General features: G+C 37.2%; 1 protein-coding gene across 2 annotated transcripts in view; it reads left to right on the forward strand.

The window, feature by feature from the left end:
- car (vacuolar protein sorting-associated protein 33A) overlaps positions 1–23,443 on the forward strand; it is a 302,059-nt gene that overhangs the window by 55,332 nt on the left and 223,284 nt on the right. For both annotated transcript variants that reach the window (XM_090373474.1, XM_090373475.1), the window contains exon 5: positions 19,438–19,542. In XM_090373474.1, coding sequence (XP_090229600.1) covers positions 19,438–19,542 — 105 coding nt within the window. The remainder of the gene's footprint in view (positions 1–19,437; positions 19,543–23,443) is intronic.

Consider the following 23,443-nt stretch of genomic DNA (forward strand, 5'->3'; position numbering starts at 1 on the left):
ATTAATTACATATTTTTTAACTTCGCTCCCACAATTTCCCATTGCCACAAAAGGCTTTTCATTTGTAAATATCGATGCAAAATAACTGTTGAGTTCATCTGCAACGGCAGCTGGTGTATTTATTACTATCCCCTTTCCCTTACGTATAGGTCCGATCTGGTTTGTCCTGCTCTTCTTGGCATTTATATATGTGAAGAATTCTTTATCCCCCCTCTTTGCTCTGTTTGCTAGTGATTTCTCATAAACTGCCTTTGCCTGTCGAACCTTTTCTGTGGCTCTATTACACACCACCTTGTAGCTGTTATAGGCTTCAGTACTTTTTATTGCTCTGTAACGTTTCCATGCCACCTTTTTCTGCTCAAGTAATGTGGCAACTTCACTATTCATCCAACTTGGAACCCTTCTCGTGGAGTATTTTTTTAATGGTATATGCGCATTCAAGGCATCTGTGATTAATGTTTTAAAAGCGTACCACAGTTCAATTGTATTCATTCTCTGCGCGATATCTACCCAGTTAATAGAGGCCATGTAGTACCTTAAGGCATCGTAATTTCCTTTTCTGAAATTAAAACCCATTCCTTTGCCTTTTACTTCTGCTACCTCTCTCGTCATCATCCACCGTAGAACTCCGTGATCACTTCCTGCTACTGGTTCCTCTACTGTCAGCCCTGTTATGTCATCTGATTCATGTGTGATGATGAGGTCTAGGATATTCTTTTCTCTAGTACTTTCCCTGACATGTTGATACAAATAACAGTCATCTAGTTGATTTAAAAATTTTGTTCCCCATGTCGAGTTTCCTTCCCATTTACTCCAATCAATTAGAGGCAAATTGAAATCACCCATAATAAGGCATTGACGCTTACTTGCCCATTCCATTTGCATGTAGAGGCTTTTGTCATAGTCTTCACAATCACCTGGTCTGTAGATTACGCCTACTCGCATTGTACCTTTGTTTCCAACTATCTCACACCATACAGACTCTATACTAGCATGTGAAATGTCTGAATCCGGGAAAGCTATCGTCGCACTCAGGCTGCTTCTGATAAGAAGCATTACCCCACCACCCCTTCTATCTACTCTGTCCTTCCTAAATACATTATACAAGCCGTACTGAAACTCATCATCCCCAATTTCCGGGTGGCACCACGTTTCCGTAAGCCCTATTATGTCCGCGTTACTTGTTTTAACCAGCAGTTCGAATTCGCTCATTTTATTGACGACACTTCTAACGTTACTGTATAAACAATTAAGATTTACTGTTTTTGTATATTTAACAACCCTAACACAACCCTTGAAGTTTTTTAGGCTCTCTTCCCTGATATTAGCTACCTGCTCACGTGAAACGTCTTTGCCCCCAGAATATCTAGATAATACGTCCAGTTGGGGTAACAGATAAGAACTCTTAAGGTATGTGCAAGAGTTACATTGACCAATATTATTAGATAAATGCGTGTCAGTATTACCCACATCCCCCCTAACTAGCAGTTTCCCTGAGCCTTTAAGGTATCCTCAATAATACTGGCAAAAACTTTTGCACCACCTTTGTTTAAGTGTATCCCGTCTCTACAAAACAAATTCCTTCTACCTACAAGTGTGGGCCATGCTGATAGAAATTTACCCCCTAAAGCCTTGCAGATTCCTTCAAGTCTTGAGTTAATCCACAAGGCTCTTAACATATAATCCCTCCTATCGTGTCTGGGCAGAATTGCAGACACATAGACATTATGGCCTAGCTCGCGACATTTCCTCAGCATAGTCCTGTATTTTTCCAACAAATCGTCAGATCGTGTACGTTTAATATCGTTTGTCCCCACATGAATAATAATATTTTCTTTACCCCCTTTAAAATCTGACAGTCTGTTGGTGACATCATCAATAGTTGCTCCCGGCAGACATACCCTGGTTCTGCTCCACCTATCAAAGTAGGTCCTGGGGAGAACACTGGTGTGGGTATTGGGTCTGAATTTTATACCTTTATCCATCATTTCTTTTAATATATTACGCTCGACTATGTTAAGTCACCTATAAGTATGTGATTGTGATGCGGATCTATAAATGTTTTATATTTGGTTTCTTTGCAGTAACAAGTGTGTTCAATTTTATTCAGGTTTGCTATTGGGTTTTTGTAATTGCATATGGCCAGTCCAGTGGGCCTTGCATATCTATGCCTTGCCTGATCTCTATATTAATTTTCTCAATAGTTAGGTATTTTGTGGTTTTTATCAATAAATCTCTAAGATTAACGTGGCCAAATATGCGACTTTGATATTTTATTATGCAGTATTCTTTTTGGGAATGGTGTAACCAATTTTAAATCTAATTACGTCTTCTATGGTGTGTTTTAGATTTGAGCCTTTGAAGGTGTATCATAGGCAGATCTTATTTAGGGCTTTTAGTTTACTATGCTTTAGTGCAAATCAAGTGTTATGGATGGTTTTAACGTTAATAGGGTAGTTATCCCATTCAGTGAGCAGCATTTCAAAGTTAGGTGTTTGTGGACAGGTTCTGTTGTAGTTGCTGTATTCTTGTTTAACTTTATTGTATCTTTTTAGCTAGCTGAAATACTGTATAATTTTTACTTTTTAGCTAGCTGAAATATATATATTTTTATATTTTTATATTTTTAGCTAGCTGAAATACTGTATAAGTGCGCTGTTTTCTGTTGTTGTAGTTTCTGCCATTAATTATTATCTCTCTATACATTAAAAAAAAAATTTCCTCCCAGTGATATTTTTTCGAGTTAATCAGAGAAGAGACCGAGGCAATTAATTATTGACAACTACCTCCATAACATTCACCAACCTCATGCACGTGATTGACTGTCTAACATTTAATGTTCCATTGTAACTTTTTGTATATTTGTAAATATTTTAAATATTTGTGTAGTCCGCAAATATTTTAACATATTTGCGGACCTTATATATATATGCGGAATTTATATATAATATCGGTGTAGATACACCATAAACAACTCTTAAGAAACTACAATTGTTGTAGTGGGCATCATTTGCCCTGTTTCTCATATTGTGCTCTTCCTTCACGACGAGTTGCCATGATATTGCACTACCTTGCATAACTGCACTGCTTCTGTTGGAATGAGCAGCAGCCTGGAAAACAAGATGCAGGGTATTTTAAGAGACTGCTGGGAGTCACTGCGGTACAAGTAAACACATGGGTTGTGTTAGGGTAGCTAAGAATAGGAACAGGTGCAGGTATACTTGCATTTACACCAATGCTAGGAGTTTGGTAAATAAATTTGATGAATTTGAGGTATTGCTCAGAACATCAAAGGCACTATATAGTTGGGATATCAGAGACATGGTGTCACACAGGTATAAGGAATGGAGAACTGGAATTTGGGGAGTGCAATGTGTACAGGGAGGATAGACAAGATAGGAAGGGAGGAGGAGTTATACTATTAGTTAAGAAACACATAAAATTAAAGGAAGTGAAGCCAGTCGACATCGCTGGACAGTGCAGTGTCGAGTCAGTTTGGTGTGACATTGGGAGATCAAAATTGAGAGTAGGAGTGTGTTATAGACCTAATGACTGAGTATAATAAGGAACTGTACAGGGAAATAGAGTGGGCCTGTAAATCAGAGAGTCTTATAATGGGGGAATTTTAATTTCCCAGATATTGACTGGAATTTGTGGGTTGGTCACTTACACACTAGCAAGGCTTTTGTGGATTTATTGGATGATTGTTTTCTACAGCAGCATGTTTGGGAGGCAACTAGAGGGAGTAATACTCTTGATCTGATTATCAGTAGTAATTCTTCATGCATTAAGAATCTGCAGATAAAGGAACCACTAGGTGGCAGCGATCAGTGTGCTGAAGTGGGATTTACTCAAAGAGGTAACTACCATCAGGGGTAAAGGGAAGGATTTTTGCTTTCGTAAAGGTGACACGGTGGTCTGAGACAGTATGTAAATTCTATACGGTGGGACCAAGTGATGTTACCAACAGCAAATTCAAAATGGGAAGCATTCAAAGAATTTATCTTGGAAGCTACTAGGCTCTACATACCAATTAAGAATTATTGTTCAAAGTTTAGGCCTAAATGGATGTCAGATGAACTAATGAGACATGTGGCAGAGAAGAAAAATGCATGGGTGACATGGAAGCATGGGTGACATGGTCTGTACCCAAGTCACAAAGCAGATTAGGCAGCAAAGGCAGATTATGAGAAATCCTTGGCAAAGGATGTAAAGAAAAACAAAGAGTTCTTTACCTATGTAAACTCTAGAAGGAAAGGGATGAATCAGATTGGTCCACTGGATATTGATGGTTCGACTGTTGATGATCCTACTCAGGTGGCTAACAAACTAAATGACTATTTTGCATCTGCATTCGCCCATGAGGAGTTATTCAGGGAGGAGAATGCCAGAGGTGATTAAACTCTGACAGTGAGCTGGATGATTTTGTAATAACTGAGAGGAAAGTGGAGGAGAAATTGTTGAAGATGAACAAAAAAAGGCACCCGGGGTGGACAGGATCTATCCAATTATATTAAAGGAGGCAGCAAAGGAAGTAAGCAAACCCTTAGCCATAATTATGAGAGCTTCTTTGGACTCAGGGGAGGTACCCATGGATCGGAGATGTGCAAATGTGACCCCAATTCACAAAGGAGAATCAAAGGGTAACACAAGTAATTATAGACCTGTTAGTTTAACTTCTGTTCCAGTAAAATTAATGGAGTCACTGGTTAAATTAGCACTGCAGGATCATCTAGACAAGACTTCAGTTATAGCTCGGACACAGCATGGTTTTGTTAATCGAAAGTCTTGCCTGAGTGGGTTGAGTGGGAGAAGACAGAGAGTGGTAATCAATTGACACTGCTCATCGTGGGCTAATGTTATTAGTGGAGTCCCTCGGGGTTCTGTATTGGATGCATTGTTGTTTTCTGTATTTATAAATGATATTGATGATGGTATATCAAGCTTAATGTCCAAGTTTGCAGACGATACTGAAGTTGGCAGGATTGTTAAGGACACTAATGACAGTACCCTGCTGCAACAGGATCTAGAAAATTTGAGCAGATGAGCCGAGAGGTGGCAAATGAAGTTTAACATTGACAAATGTAAAGTACTACATATGGGAAGCAGCAAGTCCAGAGTGACGTATCAACTCTGTGGTACTATACTGATAGTGGTAGAGAACGAAACGGACTTGGGGGTAATTGTGCAGGCAGATATGAAGTTTTCTGAGCAGTGCAGACAGTCTGCAAGAGTAGCTCATGGTGTCTTTTCAGTGATATACAGGAATTTTTCTAGCAGGGATAAGGAGGTGATTATCCCCTTATATACGGCAATGATCAGGCCACACCTTGAGTACTGTATACAGGTCTGGGGGCCTAATTTTAAGAAGGATGTAGAGCTGTTGGAACGAGTACAGAGAAGGGCAACATGATTAGTGAATGGAACAAAGGGTTGCACTTATGAAGAAAGGCTTAAATTTTGAAAATTAGTGTCTGGAGACTAGGCACTTGCGAAATAAAGCCTTGAATGGCTTGAGCATGCTCAATGCTGATGGAATTCTTCCTCTTGCTCAGAATAATCATTTGAGAGGGCATAAATTCAAATTGAGGAAAGACAGATGTAGGATAGAAGTGCGGAAGTTTGCCTTTGGCCAGCAGGTGGTTGGTTGGTGGAACAGACTTCCATCCCTTGTTGTGGAAGTTGATAGCCTAAATAAATTTAAGTCTGAGCTGGACAGGTACCTGGAACATACAGAGTGATGAAATGGGAGTGTGTTTTTTTTTTTTTTTTTTCTTCTGGCTGATGCTGCATAAGCTTGCTTACTTGCATCATATGCCTCTACTAATGCTAAAGTAACGCTTCACTAATAGAGAAGGCTATTGTTAGTTATTCTCAGTGAGTACCACCACCACCCAGACGGCACCGTTTCAAGGCTATTGGCCTATCATCAGTGGATGGGCAGGTACCCTAGTATTGCAGACACAATGATCCCGTTTTGAAGATAATCACACAATATGAGAGATGCCAAAAGGTGTATATGACAATATTTAAAAATAACTAAATGCACAAGGCATAACATGTTAAGAATTTATTACATGATATCGGTGTATATTATGTAGACAACTCTTAAACTACGAAGTAGTTGTTGTAGTAGACATCATTTGCTCTGTTTCTCATATTGTACCCTTTCTTCACGACAAATTGCCATGATATTGCACTATCTCGAATAAGTAACGTTTCACTAGTAGAGAAGACTATTGTTACTTATTCTCAGTGAGTACCACCACCCAGACGGCACCGTTTCAAGGCTATTGGCCTATCATCAGTGGGTGGACAGGTACCCTGTTATTGCAGGCATGACGACCCAGTTGTGAAGATAATCACACAATATTAGAGTTGTCAAAAGGTGTATACGACAATATTTAAAAATAACTAAACGTAATATGAGAAACAGAGCAAATGATGCCTACTACAACAACTACTTCATAGTTTCTTAAGTTGTCTATGGTGTATCTACACCAATATTATATAGACAATAAACTCTTAACATATTATGCCTTGTGCATTTAGTTATTTGTAAATATTTTAGTACTGCTATTTCGGATGCAACGATATTCCTCATGCATTATGGAACGCAAAGCAAAAGGCCTTTTCCTAGGTGATATATGTAAACACAGGTAAATAATTACATAGTGATGTTTATTTGATCTTGAGAATGCCACCCATTTAAATAATTACATAGGTGATTTCCTGATTAGATATCGACCATAGTGACAGTGTTTTTTGTGTGGGTGGCACCGGGGATCTCCCTGAACTCCGCATTTTTACTCTGTATATAATACAACACTTGCCATAAGGCTAGATTGTGTGTTAGAGTATGTTTTGTGAAGTATTAGTGTGGGTTGTGTTTTTCCTCTGGCCACTTAGCCTTGGGGCCTGTGGAGAGCCACTAACACCCTCAGTTTCCATCACTGCCCGGGGGAGGCGGCCAGGACGCATTAAGAGAGAAGTAAGAGAGAGAAGTAAGCTCTGGCAGGGCAAACCCTGGGGTAGTCTAGGCATATAAGGAGAGCCCAAAAAAGAAAAAAAAAAATTTTATTGGAAAGTACGTAATGGGGATATAGGAAGAGGGTGGGATAAAAGGGGTAGAGAACGGGGGGGGGGGGGGGCGACTGAATCTTCTCTCATCAGTAAAGAGTACCTCACCCAGTTGCACTGCTGTTCAGTCCTTGTGTTTAATGCACCTCTGTAAATGGTGTCTCCGATGGGCAGTTATTAAAAGGACACGGTGTACTGGCAGTTGGGCAAACAGTCCACATTTGTGGAGTCACCTGGCCACAGTAAACCACAATATCCTGCATCCTGTGCAGTTGGTTTGCAATGGATCCCGTACTTACTTCTGTCCCTCTCTCTTACTTCTGTCTGGTGTTGGTCCCTCTTGGCCTATAGGAGTATATAGCGGTCATCATTGGGCATTGTTTTTTTGTGGACAACCACCACTGGTCCTTCGAACAGCTGTACCTTTTGTTCTGAAGGCCGACCACGCACATGAGTCGATGCTACAGGCGATACCGAACTCCACAGCCACACTCCTCGCGCTTCAACCTTCTTCGAGCTTCCCAATTATTCGACCCCGGATAAAGTCATCCAGATGTTGTCTACTGGCCATTTCGTTGTCTGTAGCACTGTATGAAACCAATTGAATGTCTATTGTTGTTGTTTTGGGTTTTAGGAGCATTAGCAACTAAGGCCATATTGCTCCGGGGATATGCGGTGGTCATTCCCCGACCTTTCCGCATCCTCTGTATTTGGTGGTGACGGGCTCGAACCCCGGTCTAATCAAGAAGCGTGTGCTATGTTGAACGTCTGTAACAGTCTTACTCACCATTCGGTAATTTGCACATAACTGCTGCTTTTTTCTTTTTATGTGAACCCTCTCATCACGATTCAAATTTTTGCATGTGCACCAGTTTTCTACTGAACGGCCACAGTTATGCAAATTGTTTTGTTTGATTTTGTGGTTGTAACCTTTAGAAATCATGTTGGTCCTTAAGTTTTGCACACCAGTGTAGTTTTCCAATGTATTGTATCCCACATTCTTTACAGGTAATGAGGTATATGGCATTTTGCATATGACAAAATACTTGGGAATTATCAATTGTAGCGTTGTTTGATGTGCATGAATGGACATGTCATAAATAATTTACTGGTACATTTCCTAACAGGTCCTTCGCGGGCATGTCTAAGCACAGGGTGCAATTTCTACTTTGCTACCTGTACAGTGTTATTTGTCTTTGTTCTTTGCATGGTGGTTAATTAGAAGTAGGAATTTAAATCCATCAGTCACTAATGTCCTTAATGCTTCTGTTATGAGGCTGAATCAGTATACCTAATCCCTCGCGCTAATCCCTCAATTAGCGCGATTAATTGGTTCCACAAAAATGGCACCCTGTGAAATCGCGCTAATTGAAGTTAATAATCAATACAAAATAGCCTAATTCGTTCCAAGATCTACAATCTTGGAAAAATATTGTTATACCAATCAATATTTTTGAAAATGGTTTTTTTATGCCAATTTAATGTACAGCAGTATAAAAGCAAAGATAAATATTTCCAGTACAGTAATCAAAAGTTTATCTAAATTAAAAAATTACAATATATAACTCACTTTATTTCTTTGTAAAATATTTCAAAAGGCTGGTTTGCGCAGCTGGTTTTCTTTCTTCCTTTCATCATAAATTCACTTGTATGGATACACATCTTTTTCAGTGCTCCTACAAATTTGCATACTGCGCTCGATATCTGGGTCTGCATCCATGATTAGTAGTTTCAAATATTCAGCTGCGCAAAATATTCCCTCAAGTTCTTTTAATGTCAACTTCTTTTCTTGACCATTTTCTTCCTCACAAATTTCCACCTTATCATATGCTCGTTCATCAATATTAAGGAGGTCAGAATCACTTAATTGTTCTGAATGTGATTCCAGCAATTTGCAAACATCAGTGTTGTCGATTTCATCAAATCCTAGATCTCTTTCAATATTTGCTATTTCATCAATAGCAGTGTTGACATGAGTGAAACTATAGAAATCATTTGCGCAATATGGCAAAATATGCTTCCAAACTGCTCTCATATTGCTAGTGTTACTTCAGACCATGCCTCATGAATATTGTCTATTGCTTTCCTGATGTTGTAATTTCTCCAAAATTCAGCTAAGGAAACTGCACAATCTCCAGTTGCTTCAGTTGCTTGCGCAAATGTTCTGCATAAATAATAGGCCTTAAAAGTAGCGATTATTCCTTGATCCATAGGCTGTAAAAGACTTGTCGTATTTGGAGGTAAAAAAATAACTCATGTTTTCACACAAATCAGAAAGTGCTGGTGGGTGGCCCGGGGCATTGTCTAAAATTAATAAAATTTTGAATGCAAGATTATTTTCTTCACAGTAGGCCTTAACTTTTGGACAAAAATAGCTAGTGAACCGCTCTTCAAATTTTCGTGACCCAAGCTTTTCTATTAGAGTGCCAAACAACAGGTAGTCTTGCTTTATTAAAACCTTTACCGAAAGATCTGGGAGTTTCATTTCTATAGATAACCATAGGTTTTAATTTCAATTCGCCTTCTGTATTGCCTCCCAATAAAAGTGTTATTCTATCTTTGGAAACTTTATAGCCTGGTTGAGCCTTTTCTTTTTTTGCTAGAAAGGTTTTTTTTGGCATTCATTTCCAAAAAAGGCTTGTTTCATCAACATTAAATATTTGTTGATCTACGTAGCCGCCGTCATCAACAATTTTCTTTAAAATTTTGGGATATTTCGTGACTGCATCTTTATCTGCACTTGCCACTTCTCCAGTCAATGCAACGTTATGCAGTCCTGTTCTTTTCTTAAAACGTTCAAACTAGCCTTTACTGGCAATGAAATCACTTTTTTTTCCACTTCAATCACTTTTTCTTTTGAAGAACTTGCTTGAACATTTTCTTCAGTTACCGCTCTACCCAAGTTTTCTATTGTTGACTTTTCCTTTAACATTGCAAAAATACTCAAAGCTTTTGCTTTTATGGTCATTGTGTAGATTGGAATTCTTTTTTGATTGCAGTCTTCTATCCAAATGGCTAAAAGACGTTCCATCTCAATTATCGTAACACTTCTATTTCTTGTGGTTTGCGTGCATGTGTGCTGATGATGAAGCAAGCTTACCTTTCCTTATATCCACTGGCTTTACTTAAAATCGTCCAAACCGTTGATTCAAGCATTCCAAGATGTTGAGAAATTTGTATTTTACTATCACCATCTTCAAATCTTTTTATGACTTCAATTTTTTCATCTAACGTTATCACTTTTCTTTTCTTTTTGCCAGAGGCACTATCAGATACACTTCCTTTTATCCATAGTTAATAATTACGTAATATATAAAAAGTTTAATAGAAATTAATGTAATTAATTAGTATGCACATTATAATTGATGACGGATGATATAAGCAAGTCTGCACGTTAACACACAACGCACAAACAACTGATCTGCATGTACGTAATAAATACGGTGTTGTCCCTCAGAGTGCATAATGTCAGAAAATATTTCAATTGTTGTTATAATATAAGTCTTTTTATTTTATTATGGCAGAAAAACAAACTAGCTTCCACACTGTATCTTGGGTTCGTTTTTGTTTATTTCTCTATGGAGAAGGTATGACGCAATGCGAAATAAACAGTAACTTCCTTTTGTGAACAGAGCCGCACGCTCGCTAAAACAGTGTTTCTATAATGTTATGCATACTTTAGCAGTGTACAGTAAACCTCCGCTATTCGCAGTATCTGCATTCACGGTTTCGCGTATTCGTGGTCGCTGGTTTAATATAAAATGAAACCTAAAAAATTTGAACATTTTCTGCCATAAAAAAACATGAGCGTGGCTAAAATTATTTTTCCTGGTCAAAACAGCGCTCAATGGGTGGGGGGGGAGATGGGTGACAAAATCGCGAGTGTGGATGTATCTTGCTAATCCTTGTTCAGTATGTGTTATGCGCTTGTCATGGAAGGTTTCGTCATTTGCTTTTAATTTATATGCTTATAAATTTATCAATTTATAAATTGATATGCTTGCAAAAGTGATAAATCTACCATTTTGCAGTGTAAAACAGACTTTTTCGAGTGTGTTAATGGAAGAAAGTGACTATTGTGGACAAGTTCTTTCTAACAAATAGATATTTATTTAAAGTATACCCAGTATAAAATAAAATAAAATAAAATATTTCAGTAGCTTTCGGAACTCGTGTCCCTTCGTCAACTGACAAATTTGAATACATTACAAGCAAAGTGTGGCACGTTACTCATTCGTCATTGTTGTAGCACGGACGTGTGCTGCCTTGCGCCAGTGATCATCCATCAATAAAACGGTTGTCTCCAGGATTGGATGTATACGCATGCCTTTCTGGCGATTTAATGCCTTAGGGTTGTTCATTATGTTTAGTGACTCTAGCCATAGGCGGTGGCGAAAGTGTCGCGCGTGGTCCGCTATCTCAAAGTCGCGCTTGGGGTCAAGATCGTGGTTGGTAGCCCAAAAATGTTCTGCAAGCGCGGACTGGTCAGTTTCGGCAAGCCGGATTGCTCTGTCGTGTTCCGTGAGGCGATCCTGGAGACGTCTCGATGTCTCACCTACGTAGCAACTGTTACAGGCCCTACAGGTGATACGGTACACTACATTGCTGCGTAAGACAGGTGTGACAGGGGTCTTCACACTGGAGACAAGTGAACGTAGGTTCCTACCTGGTAATTGTACACATTTGATGTTGTAACTTCTCAGGATCTTCGAGATACGTCCTGACACTCCTGGATAGTACGGAATGTAGGCGGATGATATGCCGACTTGCTTCGGAGGTCTTGGGTTGGAAGTAAGTTCTTGTGCCTGTAACAAGCATCTGTTTAGTACATGGGATGGATAACCGCATCTGGTTAGGTCCGCCTTCACACGGGAGATCTCGTTACGTCTAATTGTGTCGGTGCTGGAATGGCTCCAGGCCCTGGAGAACTGACCAGTCCGCGCTTGCAGAACATTTTTGGGCTACCAACCACGATCTTGACCCCAAGCGCGACTTTGAGATAGTGGACCACGCGCGACACTTTCGCCACCGCCTATGGCTAGAGTCACTAAACATAATGAACAACCCTAAGGCATTAAATCGCCAGAAAGGCATGCGTATACATCCAATCCTGGAGACAACCGTTTTATTGATGGATGATCACTGGCGCAAGGCAGCACACGTCCGTGCTACAACAATGACGAATGAGTAACGTGCCACACTTTGCTTGTAATGTATTCAAATTTGTCAGTTGACGAAGGGACACGAGTTCCGAAAGCTACTGAAATATTTTATTTTATTTTATTTTATACTGGGTATACTTTAAATAAATATATATTTGTTAAACTATGGACCCCAGTACTCCAGGCCCATTTGTCACTAAGTTCTTTCTAACCCGTACAAAAATATGGCTTTGAATAACAAGGGAAATGTTAAAAAATCAAAGAAGGTGATGACATTAGCGAATAAAATTGAGTTATTAGATAAAATTTCTAATGGTGAAAGTGTCTCCTCAGTGGCAAAACATTATAAAATCAATGAGTCAACGGTACGATCAATCAAGAAATCAGAAGAAAAAATCCGCCGTAGTGTCCATGAAAACGCACTAATTGCTTCAAAAATTTGCTCTGTAATTCGTGATGTTAAATTAGAAAAAACTGAAAAGGCTTTAAATCTGTGGATAGAAGACAGAACTCAATAAAATTCCGTTAAGTTCACTCATCATTCTTGAAAAGGCAAAACTCCCTTATCAACACTTTAGTGAAACTGGTGATAGCACTGGCGAGATACGTTTTTTAGCTAGCAAAGACTCTGGTTTGCAAGATTTGTTTGAAATTTCTAATAAATATTACATTTAATATTAAATTGTTTCTTATTTTCATTTTGATGCGATATGCTTGCATTTCACTATGTACTGTCTATGTAGATAGTCATATTATGAAGGTACATATAATACATACGTAGACAAAATTTTAGACTAGTTTTTCTTATATATTTCATACTTTGCAACGGAACCCCTTTATTACTATGGGAGCCATAAATCAGTATTCGCGTTTTCGGTATCCATGGCATTTCTCAGGAACGTAACCCCGCAAATAGTGGGGGTTTACGGTATTTACATTCGTAGCTTTAGTACTGACTTTCGTAGCATCACCAGCTTCAGTTTCTTTAGGCCAAGCCAAAATACTGCGCTAATCAAAAATTGATAGCTAAATATAAACTGTGCTAATTTGAGTCTCACGCTAATCAAATCTGCACTAATCAAGGGATTCCTGTATAAAATATATATGATCTGCTTGAACTACTGTCCCTGTAGCTACTAGCATAACATGGCTACTAACATCGTCTTATATACTTAATCACTAATTTTAAGTGTTATGCTTTATAATGAATAAACATTTCAGTTGTAATGTGGTTATATATATATATATATATATTTTTTTTTTTTTTTTTTTTTTTCACAGATATGAGCTGTGAATTTACTTCTGACAAGCCTTTTTCTTTATATATTACTTTTTTTATTCAGTGATACATCTTATTCAGTAAATTTTATTTGGTGATCTCTTTCTGTAATGCACTTGTTCCATCATGCCTACCACTGATCCAAACATTTTTGAAAGTCTTCTTTTGTGAATACTTTTAGGAGATAATTATGTTTGAATTGACCCAAGTCAGTTTCCTTTCATGTCCTGTTTTAACTATGGAAATAGCCAGCAGTCACATGAGGCCAAATCAGGTGAATAAGGTGGGTATGGCTTGACAAGAATGTGTGTGTGCATATTAGATACTATTACTGATTTCCATTTTCAAGTTTAAAATTTATGCAGTCCCATTTATTTCTGCTTATATTCAAAGGTAATTCAATAAAACCACAAAAAGAAATTGTTTTTCACAGACAACAACGAAACTGTGCATATCACTTTTACTGTACCCCCATTAAATTAGACATACACTTCCTCCAATGGTGCACTAATGTGTGCATTCCTTGAGAGAAATTTTTGTGATTGGTGTTGAAGCCAACGCTGTCATGGTGTGTTCATATGACAAAGCACTATGAAGACTGATGTCCTCATAGTGCTTCTTTTAGTGAACAAAAAGCATGATAACCATGGAGTTTTTAATTTGGAGAATAAGGATGATGGGATAATACGTCAAACATCACCTATATCTGATTCTCTGTAGAACAGACCAGTGTGAGGATGGGCATTATTGTGCTGTAGGCACACGCCTGAGGAAAGCAAATTAAGATGTTTCTTTCGAATTGCTGGCTTTAAATGGTTTGGAAGCACATCACAGTATTTGTCACTCATCACTTTCTCCTCTCCAGATTGTTCCAGAATCAGTCCTTTATAATCCCAGGATACAGTTAGTAACACTTTCCTGACAGATGCTTGAGTATAGGCTTTGTTTGGTTAGAGTGAGTCTGTATAGTGCTACTCTGAACCTGAGCATTTGCTTTCTAGTGAGTAATAGTGTACACAGGATTCACATCCAGACACTTTGTGTTCATATACAGAAGTATGAAACACACAAAATATGTCACTCCTTCAATTCCATTAAGCACCAAGACTCCATCAAACATCCGCCTTTTGAAAGTTCAGCTCTGTGCTAACAATATTAAACATTGAACCATGTGCATGTTTGTGCATTTGCTTTCCAGCTGATCTAATAGGGCACCCAAAATTATGTTTAGTTTATTATGATTAGCACCCATGTTATGTTGTGACCTAATTGAAGTGTATAAGGCTTTAAAAGGGTTAAGTAAATTGAATGTTGATGGCATTTTTACTCTATCTCCGATGTCATGTGCAAGGGGTCATAAATTTTAATTGAAAAAGGATAGTTGCTGAATCGGTGTGTGGAAATTTGCATTCAGCCAAAGAGTGATTGATTGTTGGAATAAACATTTGTTTGGTGCCTTGGAAGTAGGTTTTGAATAAATATAAAGAAGGGTTGGACATATGCCACTGCATAAAGCAATGGCTAGGCCACATATTGAATACAAAAGTTTTGTAAACCACATTTTAGAAAGGACACAGAATGTTGAAAAAGATGGATAGAAGAACAAGTTGGGCAAATAAAAGGATATTCTGGCTTTCTGTAAATTGCAGTTTCTAGGAACCAGTTAACTGCATGATTATCCAGTTGAAAGGCTTTAAATGAATGGAGTAAACTAAATTCCAATAGCATCCTTACCTTTTTTCAGAGGGTGTAGAAAAAGAGACATAGATATAAACTGGAAAATAATAGCTGTAGAATAGAAGTGCAGAAATTTACATTCAGCAGACAGTAATTATTGGAATAAATTTCCACTTATTATTATGGAAGTAGATAGTTTGAATAAATTGAAATGTTTAAGTAAATTATCAGAAGGAATGGGGAAGTGAAGTGGTTTTTTATTATTATTATATTTTTTTCTGTATAAGAGAAAAAGGTGTAAAATGGTGTAAAATCATTTTGCCTCTATTAATACTATACTACAGTATAATATTAACAATTTTCATTCCTGTGATCACGACAGTCGGTCGAAAAGCATTGTCAGCTTCAGGAAGGAAAATCGTTTTGAATATTTTCGTTAGATTCTTTTAATTGCGTTAATTTGAATTTTAATTGTTTTGAATTGTGTTAAATTGATTATTTAATTATTTATAATTTACTTTAATTATTTATATTTTACTTTAATGTACCGGTAAGTTGTCGATTTTTTCGTTTTTTCCGTTTTAATTTCTGGAGGGTATCATACGGAAGTGTTCCACGTACTATATTGAGGTAAACTCCTCTTATTAATTTACTAATATCATTATCAACGTAGAACATATTGAGTATTACAGCTCTGATTCATACTATCTAATTACTTTTCATACTCTTATTGACTATTTCATTCACTTCCTGTCTCTCCAGTAGTATACAATCGATACACACAATTATGGGAGATTTTTTGAATGGCTTGGTACAAAATTACATTAAATCTACACTAAGGTACTCGGCCCAAAGTTACCATATTTCTTTCCTAAAATATTGCCTTCAAAACAACATCGTTCCGAAGTTTGCCAGGGTGAATTTAAATCAAAAAATTTCAGGCATAAAACAACTATCACTGGCGACATCACGTAATATTGTTAAGCTTGCCTTAAAATCTCGATATTCGGATAAACAAAAATACCTTTCCCAGGTTAGGAAGCTTCGCGATAAATTAAAAAATTATCTACATCCGAACGATTGGTCTGTATTGAAGACCTCCATAGATTTGCGACGGGAAGCACAAGCCTCAGAAATAAAAAACAGACACGTTAATAAGTTGCAAACATTATCGAATAGTTCAAGACACGTTCATACGAATTCTAACACATTGTCGCGAGCTTGCGACCAAGTTCACACGAGTTGGGTGACATCCCCCCCACAGACACATAACGCACTACCACAGAATATGTCGGCTAGTTCACGAACACCCCCTCACCCAGTATCCAACGAACCGACACATCAACAGGTTACAAATCTTTCCTCGTGTACACTATCGCAGGACCAGATTTCACTTTTATCCAAAGGATTAAATTATAATTTACCACCTCGAAAGCTGCCAAAAAAACAATGCGTAATTGATTTTGAATTTGGACTTCGTAGTGTTCCACAAAAAGATGTATTTATTCAACAAGTTAACCAAGTAGTGAATAACATAAAAGAAACACGACTTCCTAAATTGAATACACATGACAGTTCAGCTTTACGAGAACTTCGAGAAAATAAGGACATTATTATACAGAGGGCAGATAAAGGAGATACAGTGGTAATACTAGATAAACATGATTATATTAATAAGTTAGATTCAGTTGTATCTGATAGCTCCACTTATTGTGAAGTGGACCCGACACTGTTTACCAATTTGGTAAATCAATACAATAAAACGTTAACCACATATCGTAAAAACGACTACATTACTATGGTTCAGTTGAAGGAATTGAAGTCCAGAACATACAATATTCCTGCACTTTTTGGTCAGGTAAAATTACACAAGCCTGGATTTCCGATTCGACCTATTGTTTCCTACAGGAACTCGGCATTTTCAGCCTTAGCCACACATGTATATAACATTATAAAACCTTTTAGACAGGTTATACAATTTGGGATTAAGAATTACGATACATTATTTAATAATCTTAAAGACTGTAGACTCGGCGACAATGACAATTTATTCTCATTAGATGTTACATCATTATATACGAATGTAAACGTTGAATACACATTAGATATTATTTGGGATATGTTAAATAAAAACTCGACACCGATTAATTATACGAAGCTGCCTATAAAGGAGATTTTTCACTTAATTAAACTATTAGTTAAGGCTAACTACATCACCTTTCGAGACAAGGTGTACAAACAAATTTTTGGATTACCAATGGGTTTGAGCCTGAGTGGCTTAATGTCAGAGATCTATCTCTCAACGATTGAGCAGATACATTTGACACCTTTTCGTCCCCGTATCACATACTATGGGAGGTATTTAGACGATGTTCTAGTTATTACCGATAGTAGTACTATCCAAGATATTTTACATTCGTTTAACAATATTCATTCTAGACTCAAATTTACATTGGAAAGGGAAGATACGGATACTAAGTCATTAAACTTTCTAAATTTCACGCTTACCCGGGACTCGAACAAAATACAATTTAGCATCTATCGAAAACCCACAAACACCGGTATGCTTCTACATTATAATAGCTACCACCCGTTCACCTACAAAAGATCGATTATCTTTAATCAATTTCTAAATGCCTATAAATATTCAACGACGGATTCTGCTTTAGACTCAGAAATACAAATATTAACTAGCAGATTCTTGAACAGGGGTTATCCCATTAACACTATAAATCGAATTAGGGTACAAGCTAAGGATAGGATACAAAATACTGCACCAATCAACAATAGTAATATCAAAAAATACTTTATTTCTGTCCCATATGTTGAACAGTGGCACAAACAGCTTAACAGATTCTTTAAAGATACCGAATTTAAAATTATAGCTAGGCCTATACGGAAGTTACACACTATACTGAACAATCGCTCGGTTCTTTCGGCGTTCGCAACACAAATTAATGATCTAGTATACAACATTTCTTGCGGTGATTGCGACTCGTCTTATCAGGGTTCCACGCGGTTTTCTCTTAATATCCGTGTAAATCAACACGTAGCCTCTGTTCGTGCTTCTCGTTCAGCAGCGTCAGAATTAGCCTTTCATGCCATTAACGAAAAACATACTTTTTTATTTAACGAGGCCAAAATACTTAACGTTCAACGTAATTATACGCGACTATTAATTGCAGAAACCGTTGAAATTAAATTACACGAGAATTCTGTTAATGTTCGGCGGCCATATTTGATCTCCGATGCGTGGACCTTTACGCGCATGCGCGAAGACACATAATCACTATTTAAGTTGCAGGTTTAGCCTGATTCGATAATTTTCATTCCTGTGATCACGACAGTCGGTCGAAAAGCATTGTCAGCTTCAGGAAGGAAAATCGTTTTGAATATTTTCGTTAGATTCTTTTAATTGCGTTAATTTGAATTTTAATTGTTTTGAATTGTGTTAAATTGATTATTTAATTATTTATAATTTACTTTAATTATTTATATTTTACTTTAATGTACCGGTAAGTTGTCGATTTTTTCGTTTTTTCCGTTTTAATTTCTGGAGGGTATCATACGGAAGTGTTCCACGTACTATATTGAGGTAAACTCCTCTTATTAATTTACTAATATCATTATCAACGTAGAACATATTGAGTATTACAGCTCTGATTCATACTATCTAACTACAGTATAATGGAACATGGAAATTAAACAAATGTCAGACTCACTTTACCTTTTTCCAAGAGAGTTGTCTGGCATAATAAAAAAATAAAATAAATCATAAAGTTTATATTCTTTTGTTTTCTTCATTTAATTGTCCATTTTATTATTAAAAAATATATACAAATTGTTATTTGTATAAACAACTAAAGTTTATAAAATATGGGAACACATTTCCTTTTTCCCAATTTATGGAAAATTCTTTCATGCTTTCAATTTTGGAATCAACTTAGTAGACTTAGGAAAGAAAATATACCAAAACAGAAATCCCATTCAACAGGTTTCAATTTGCAGGCCTATGTAGTAGACAAAAATTTTTTTAAGTTGTAATGATAAGGTTATTCTTTATCAACTCAGTTATGTTAAGAACTAAATATTTTGTAACATATTGCTAACGTCTTCCACTGCTCCAATTATTCGTTAAAAATAGAATGTTATTGCGTGAAATAAATATTTGAATAAAATTATTTTACACATTTCTCATACATACATACAATTTTTCTAATATATATATATATATAAAAGGATAAAGGCGTTTATGGAAATTTTGAAATCGTAGAGGATTGCAGTGTTGAATTATTCCCATTTGATTCTGATGTTTTATCTATGGAAATGGATGCTTCTTTTAAGGTAAGTGTTTTTTTTTTTTATTTAGTATTTCTTTCTTAACTTATAAAAATTTACAGCATAAAATCATATACAGTGGATTCCGGTTATTTGGGCCACCGGTTAATCAGGGCAGCCGTTTATTTGGGGCAAATCTTAAAAAACAGAAACCAATCTAGAAAATAGCCAGGGTTTACTTCGCTTAATTGGAGCAGGAGACCGCAGCACTGGAGATTACCCTACGATTGTCTCCGACGGTACCACGTGGTGCAGTCAAAATTCTGGAGGTCACAACCATAAAACAATAAAAACAATTAGCAGTCACCTGTTTATTGGGCTTTTCTGTTAGTGAAATCTATCATAAACGTACAGTAAACTCTATCTTACTGAATTTGCAATAATGCCGACAGCTGGAATTCTGTGGGTTATTATGGTTGAAATGTGTTTACACTTCCATGAAATCTTCAATCATATAAAAAAATTAATTTTCAGATCTTCTATTCATTCCTATTTTTAAAGCTTTGTAACTCGTTACTCGGTTCTCACTTGCGCGTATTGTGTTACTTGCAATTTGTGTGTGCTGTGTTCTTTGTTATTGGTTGCTTATCTTTTTACTGTTATAAATTTTAACCTCCCCCCATCCAAAAATGTCGGTGAACAGAAATGTCAACTAGTTCGTATGTACATATTACAGTACTTATTAATTATTCCGATTTTCACGTATCATTTAATTTAATTGGCAAGGTAATAAAGGGTAAATTTGTGCTTAATATATCTTTGCTTTTATAGCCTGTGAATAATATTCCTCCTATTTTCGCTAATTAGAATCGCTGTTTAAGAGAATTAAAATTCAATTCACAAACGTGATCACAATGACCGGCGCTTACTGCACGTCGTATAGTGAACAGTACTTTACTATGTTGTTCGTCGTAACGTGATTTGATTATACAGTGAACCAATTGTAAAAAGGGGGGAGGGTACATTGTATTTTTAACTATTTACATGAAACTTCGGATAATTGGAGCAGCTGCTTAATCAGGCTAAAATGCACTAGTCCTGATGTGCCCCAAATAAACGGAATGGACTGTATTATTAGATGCTTATGTGTAATACGAGGGCTGTTCAATAAACAATTTTTTTCACAACATAAGTTTATTAATCATCCATATTTTTATGGGCCTCTTCAAAGTAGCTCCCCCATTTGACGAAATGCACTTACTCCAACTTTTCTTCCATTCTTCAGAAACATGCTAGAAGCCATTTTTTGACATGCATTCGAGACTCCAATGTCTTTACAACTTGTTCAGACAACTGGAAACATTTTCCTCACAGCTCCTTTAACTTTGAAATAAAAAAATTGCAGGGTGCAATTTCTTTTTGAAATGGTCAGGGCTGTTGGGCAGACAAGAAACACGTTTGACATTAATGCTGGCTAAGTACTTGACGACATTATGAGCAGTGTGAGTTCTCTCGTATTGTGATGATGCACCATCCAACCACCTGCATGCAGTTATGGTTGTTTTCACCAAATGTGATCCTGTAAAGTGTGCAGTACAGTTCTGTAGTAAGGTTCCATAACAGCCGTATGATATAGCACATGTTGGTAAATCATTCTTTGAATGTCAACAAAAGAGCTGACCATAATCCACAACTTTTGCTTTTTTTGGTGTTGGCAATGACGTGGTCTTTCAGACAGAACTTTGTTGCTTACTCTCTTGGTTGAAAATGAACCCATGTCTCATCTGCCGTTATCTTGTGCAGAACCTCAACTTCAGTAACCATCCATTGCAGCTCCTAACAAACCAACATGTGAACTTGCTGTTGCTCAGGTGTGAATAGTCTTGGAACCCAGCTTGCACAGATAAGTGTCATGCAAATGATTGTGGAGAATACTGTGTCTGTGCTTCCTTCTGATACTCTCAATATCTCTACCAGTTGCTTACTGGCCCTGAGTGCCAAGCATTTTTCTCTGTGTGATTTATAGAGTGCTCTTTGAAAAAATATAGTTTTATTTCTATTCTTGTGTGATTTTCTCCTCTTTTGCTCACATCAAGTGGTTCTTTGCTTGCAAAGTTAGAAGTAAGAACCCAGAAAGGAAATCCACCTTTCTTTTCCTAGTCTTTATATCAAATACTAATCACTCTACTAACTTCAATAACCGCTTGGTTACTGGTCGTACAGCTCCTGCCTCCACTTGACGGAGCAGGTAACCTGGAAGAAAATCCATCCCTCAGGGCTAAAAGGAGCAGAAATGGAAACTGATGTATTTCCATGTTTACAGCCCAAGAGCTCTCAACATGACAATGACACCGACCATGACATGACTTCTCTCTTTCAAAGAGACTTAAAAAGGACACTAGGAAGCAGGAATCTCCAGCTTTCATCATAGTACACCCTTTGTCATCCCAACCTGTGAGCAAGTTCTCCCCTTTCGTCATCCAAAGATGCCTAGAAAATGCTTTAAGTGGAATACGGATTCAGGTTACCTCGCACAATACGCTGAATTCTCTGAATGGGATCTATTAAACGTTTCTGAGGAAGAAATTGTCCAGGAGTTAAAAGATTAATGTGTCTCATGCAAAACGAATCATGATTAGAAAAGACGGCAACTTAACTCCCACACGAAACATAATCTTAAATTTCAGTATACTCCAAATCTACCGGGTTCTGTCAAAGCAGGTTACTTGAATTGATGCATTAGGCCATATATTCCAAATGTGCTTAAACGTTATAAATGTCAAAAGTTCAGCCGTTCTCAGACAGCATGTGTTCTCAGACAGCATGGACGCTATATGTCCGAACTGCGGCTGCAAAAATCACATGCGAGCAGAATGCAAGGCTCCAACACCACAGAAAGTCGTTCCTACGTTCTTTCTATCCCAAAACCTGGTAAAGACTATTCTGTTCCTCGTAACTACAGACCAATTTCACTTACCAAGCAGTCTGAGCAAAACCTCAAAAATGATTCATCGCCGTCTGACTTGGTATCTTGAGTTCCAAAATTTAATCAATAACAGTCCATTTGGATTCAGAAAAAATCAATCATCATTGGACCTTATAATTAAAGTCGAAGCAAACATCAGAAATGCATACATCAAAAAGGAGCATCTTGTTATGGTCTGTCTGGATATTGAGAAAGCCTTTGACACCACATGGCGTTTCAGCATTTTAAAGGATCTACATTCTCTTGGCCTGAGAGGAAGTTTGCCCTATTTCATCCAAAATTTCCTACAAGAAAGATCCTTTCAAGTTCGTTATCAGGGAACTCTCTCTAAAAACTTTGTCCAGGAAGAAGGAATCCCTCGAGAGTCCGTTCTCAGCACCACTCTATTCACAATTAAATTACACTTAATTGAACTCATTCCAAAAACAGTGGATGTGTATCTTTATGCTGATGATCTCACAATCTCCTGCCACTCTCAAAACGTGAACTATATTGAGAGACAATCGCAGATATCAATAAATCAGATCCAGATTTGGACGACACAAAACAGTTAGACTATCCAGCCAGAAATCTACTGCCATTCACTTCTGTACCATGCATAAAATTCATCCTGATCCTGAACTCCAATTAGATAACCATCCTATTCCAATAGCAAATAGTACTCATCTGCTTGGCTTAATTTTTGACAGTAAGTTAAAGCATCAAAAACACATTGAATATGTCTGGACAGCTTGTCAAAAAAAAAATGAACATACTCAGAGCCTTATCAACAACAACCTGGGGAGCAGGTCAATTACACCTTGCTTCACTTATATAGATCCATAATCAGATCTTGTTTGGATTATGGCATGCCTGTCTTCAATTCTGCTAGGGAAAGTGCTTTATCTCACCTCAACCCTATTCAACATTCAGCTCTAAGAATAGCTCTAGGTGCATTCAGAACATCTCCAGTGCAAAGTCCATGTAGAATCTTCCTCTAAA

The sequence above is a fragment of the Mastigoproctus giganteus genome, chromosome 5 (genome assembly GCF_048544385.1).
Source record: "Mastigoproctus giganteus isolate SK-2022 chromosome 5, ASM4854438v1, whole genome shotgun sequence".
Lineage (NCBI taxonomy): Eukaryota > Metazoa > Arthropoda > Arachnida > Uropygi > Thelyphonidae > Mastigoproctus > Mastigoproctus giganteus.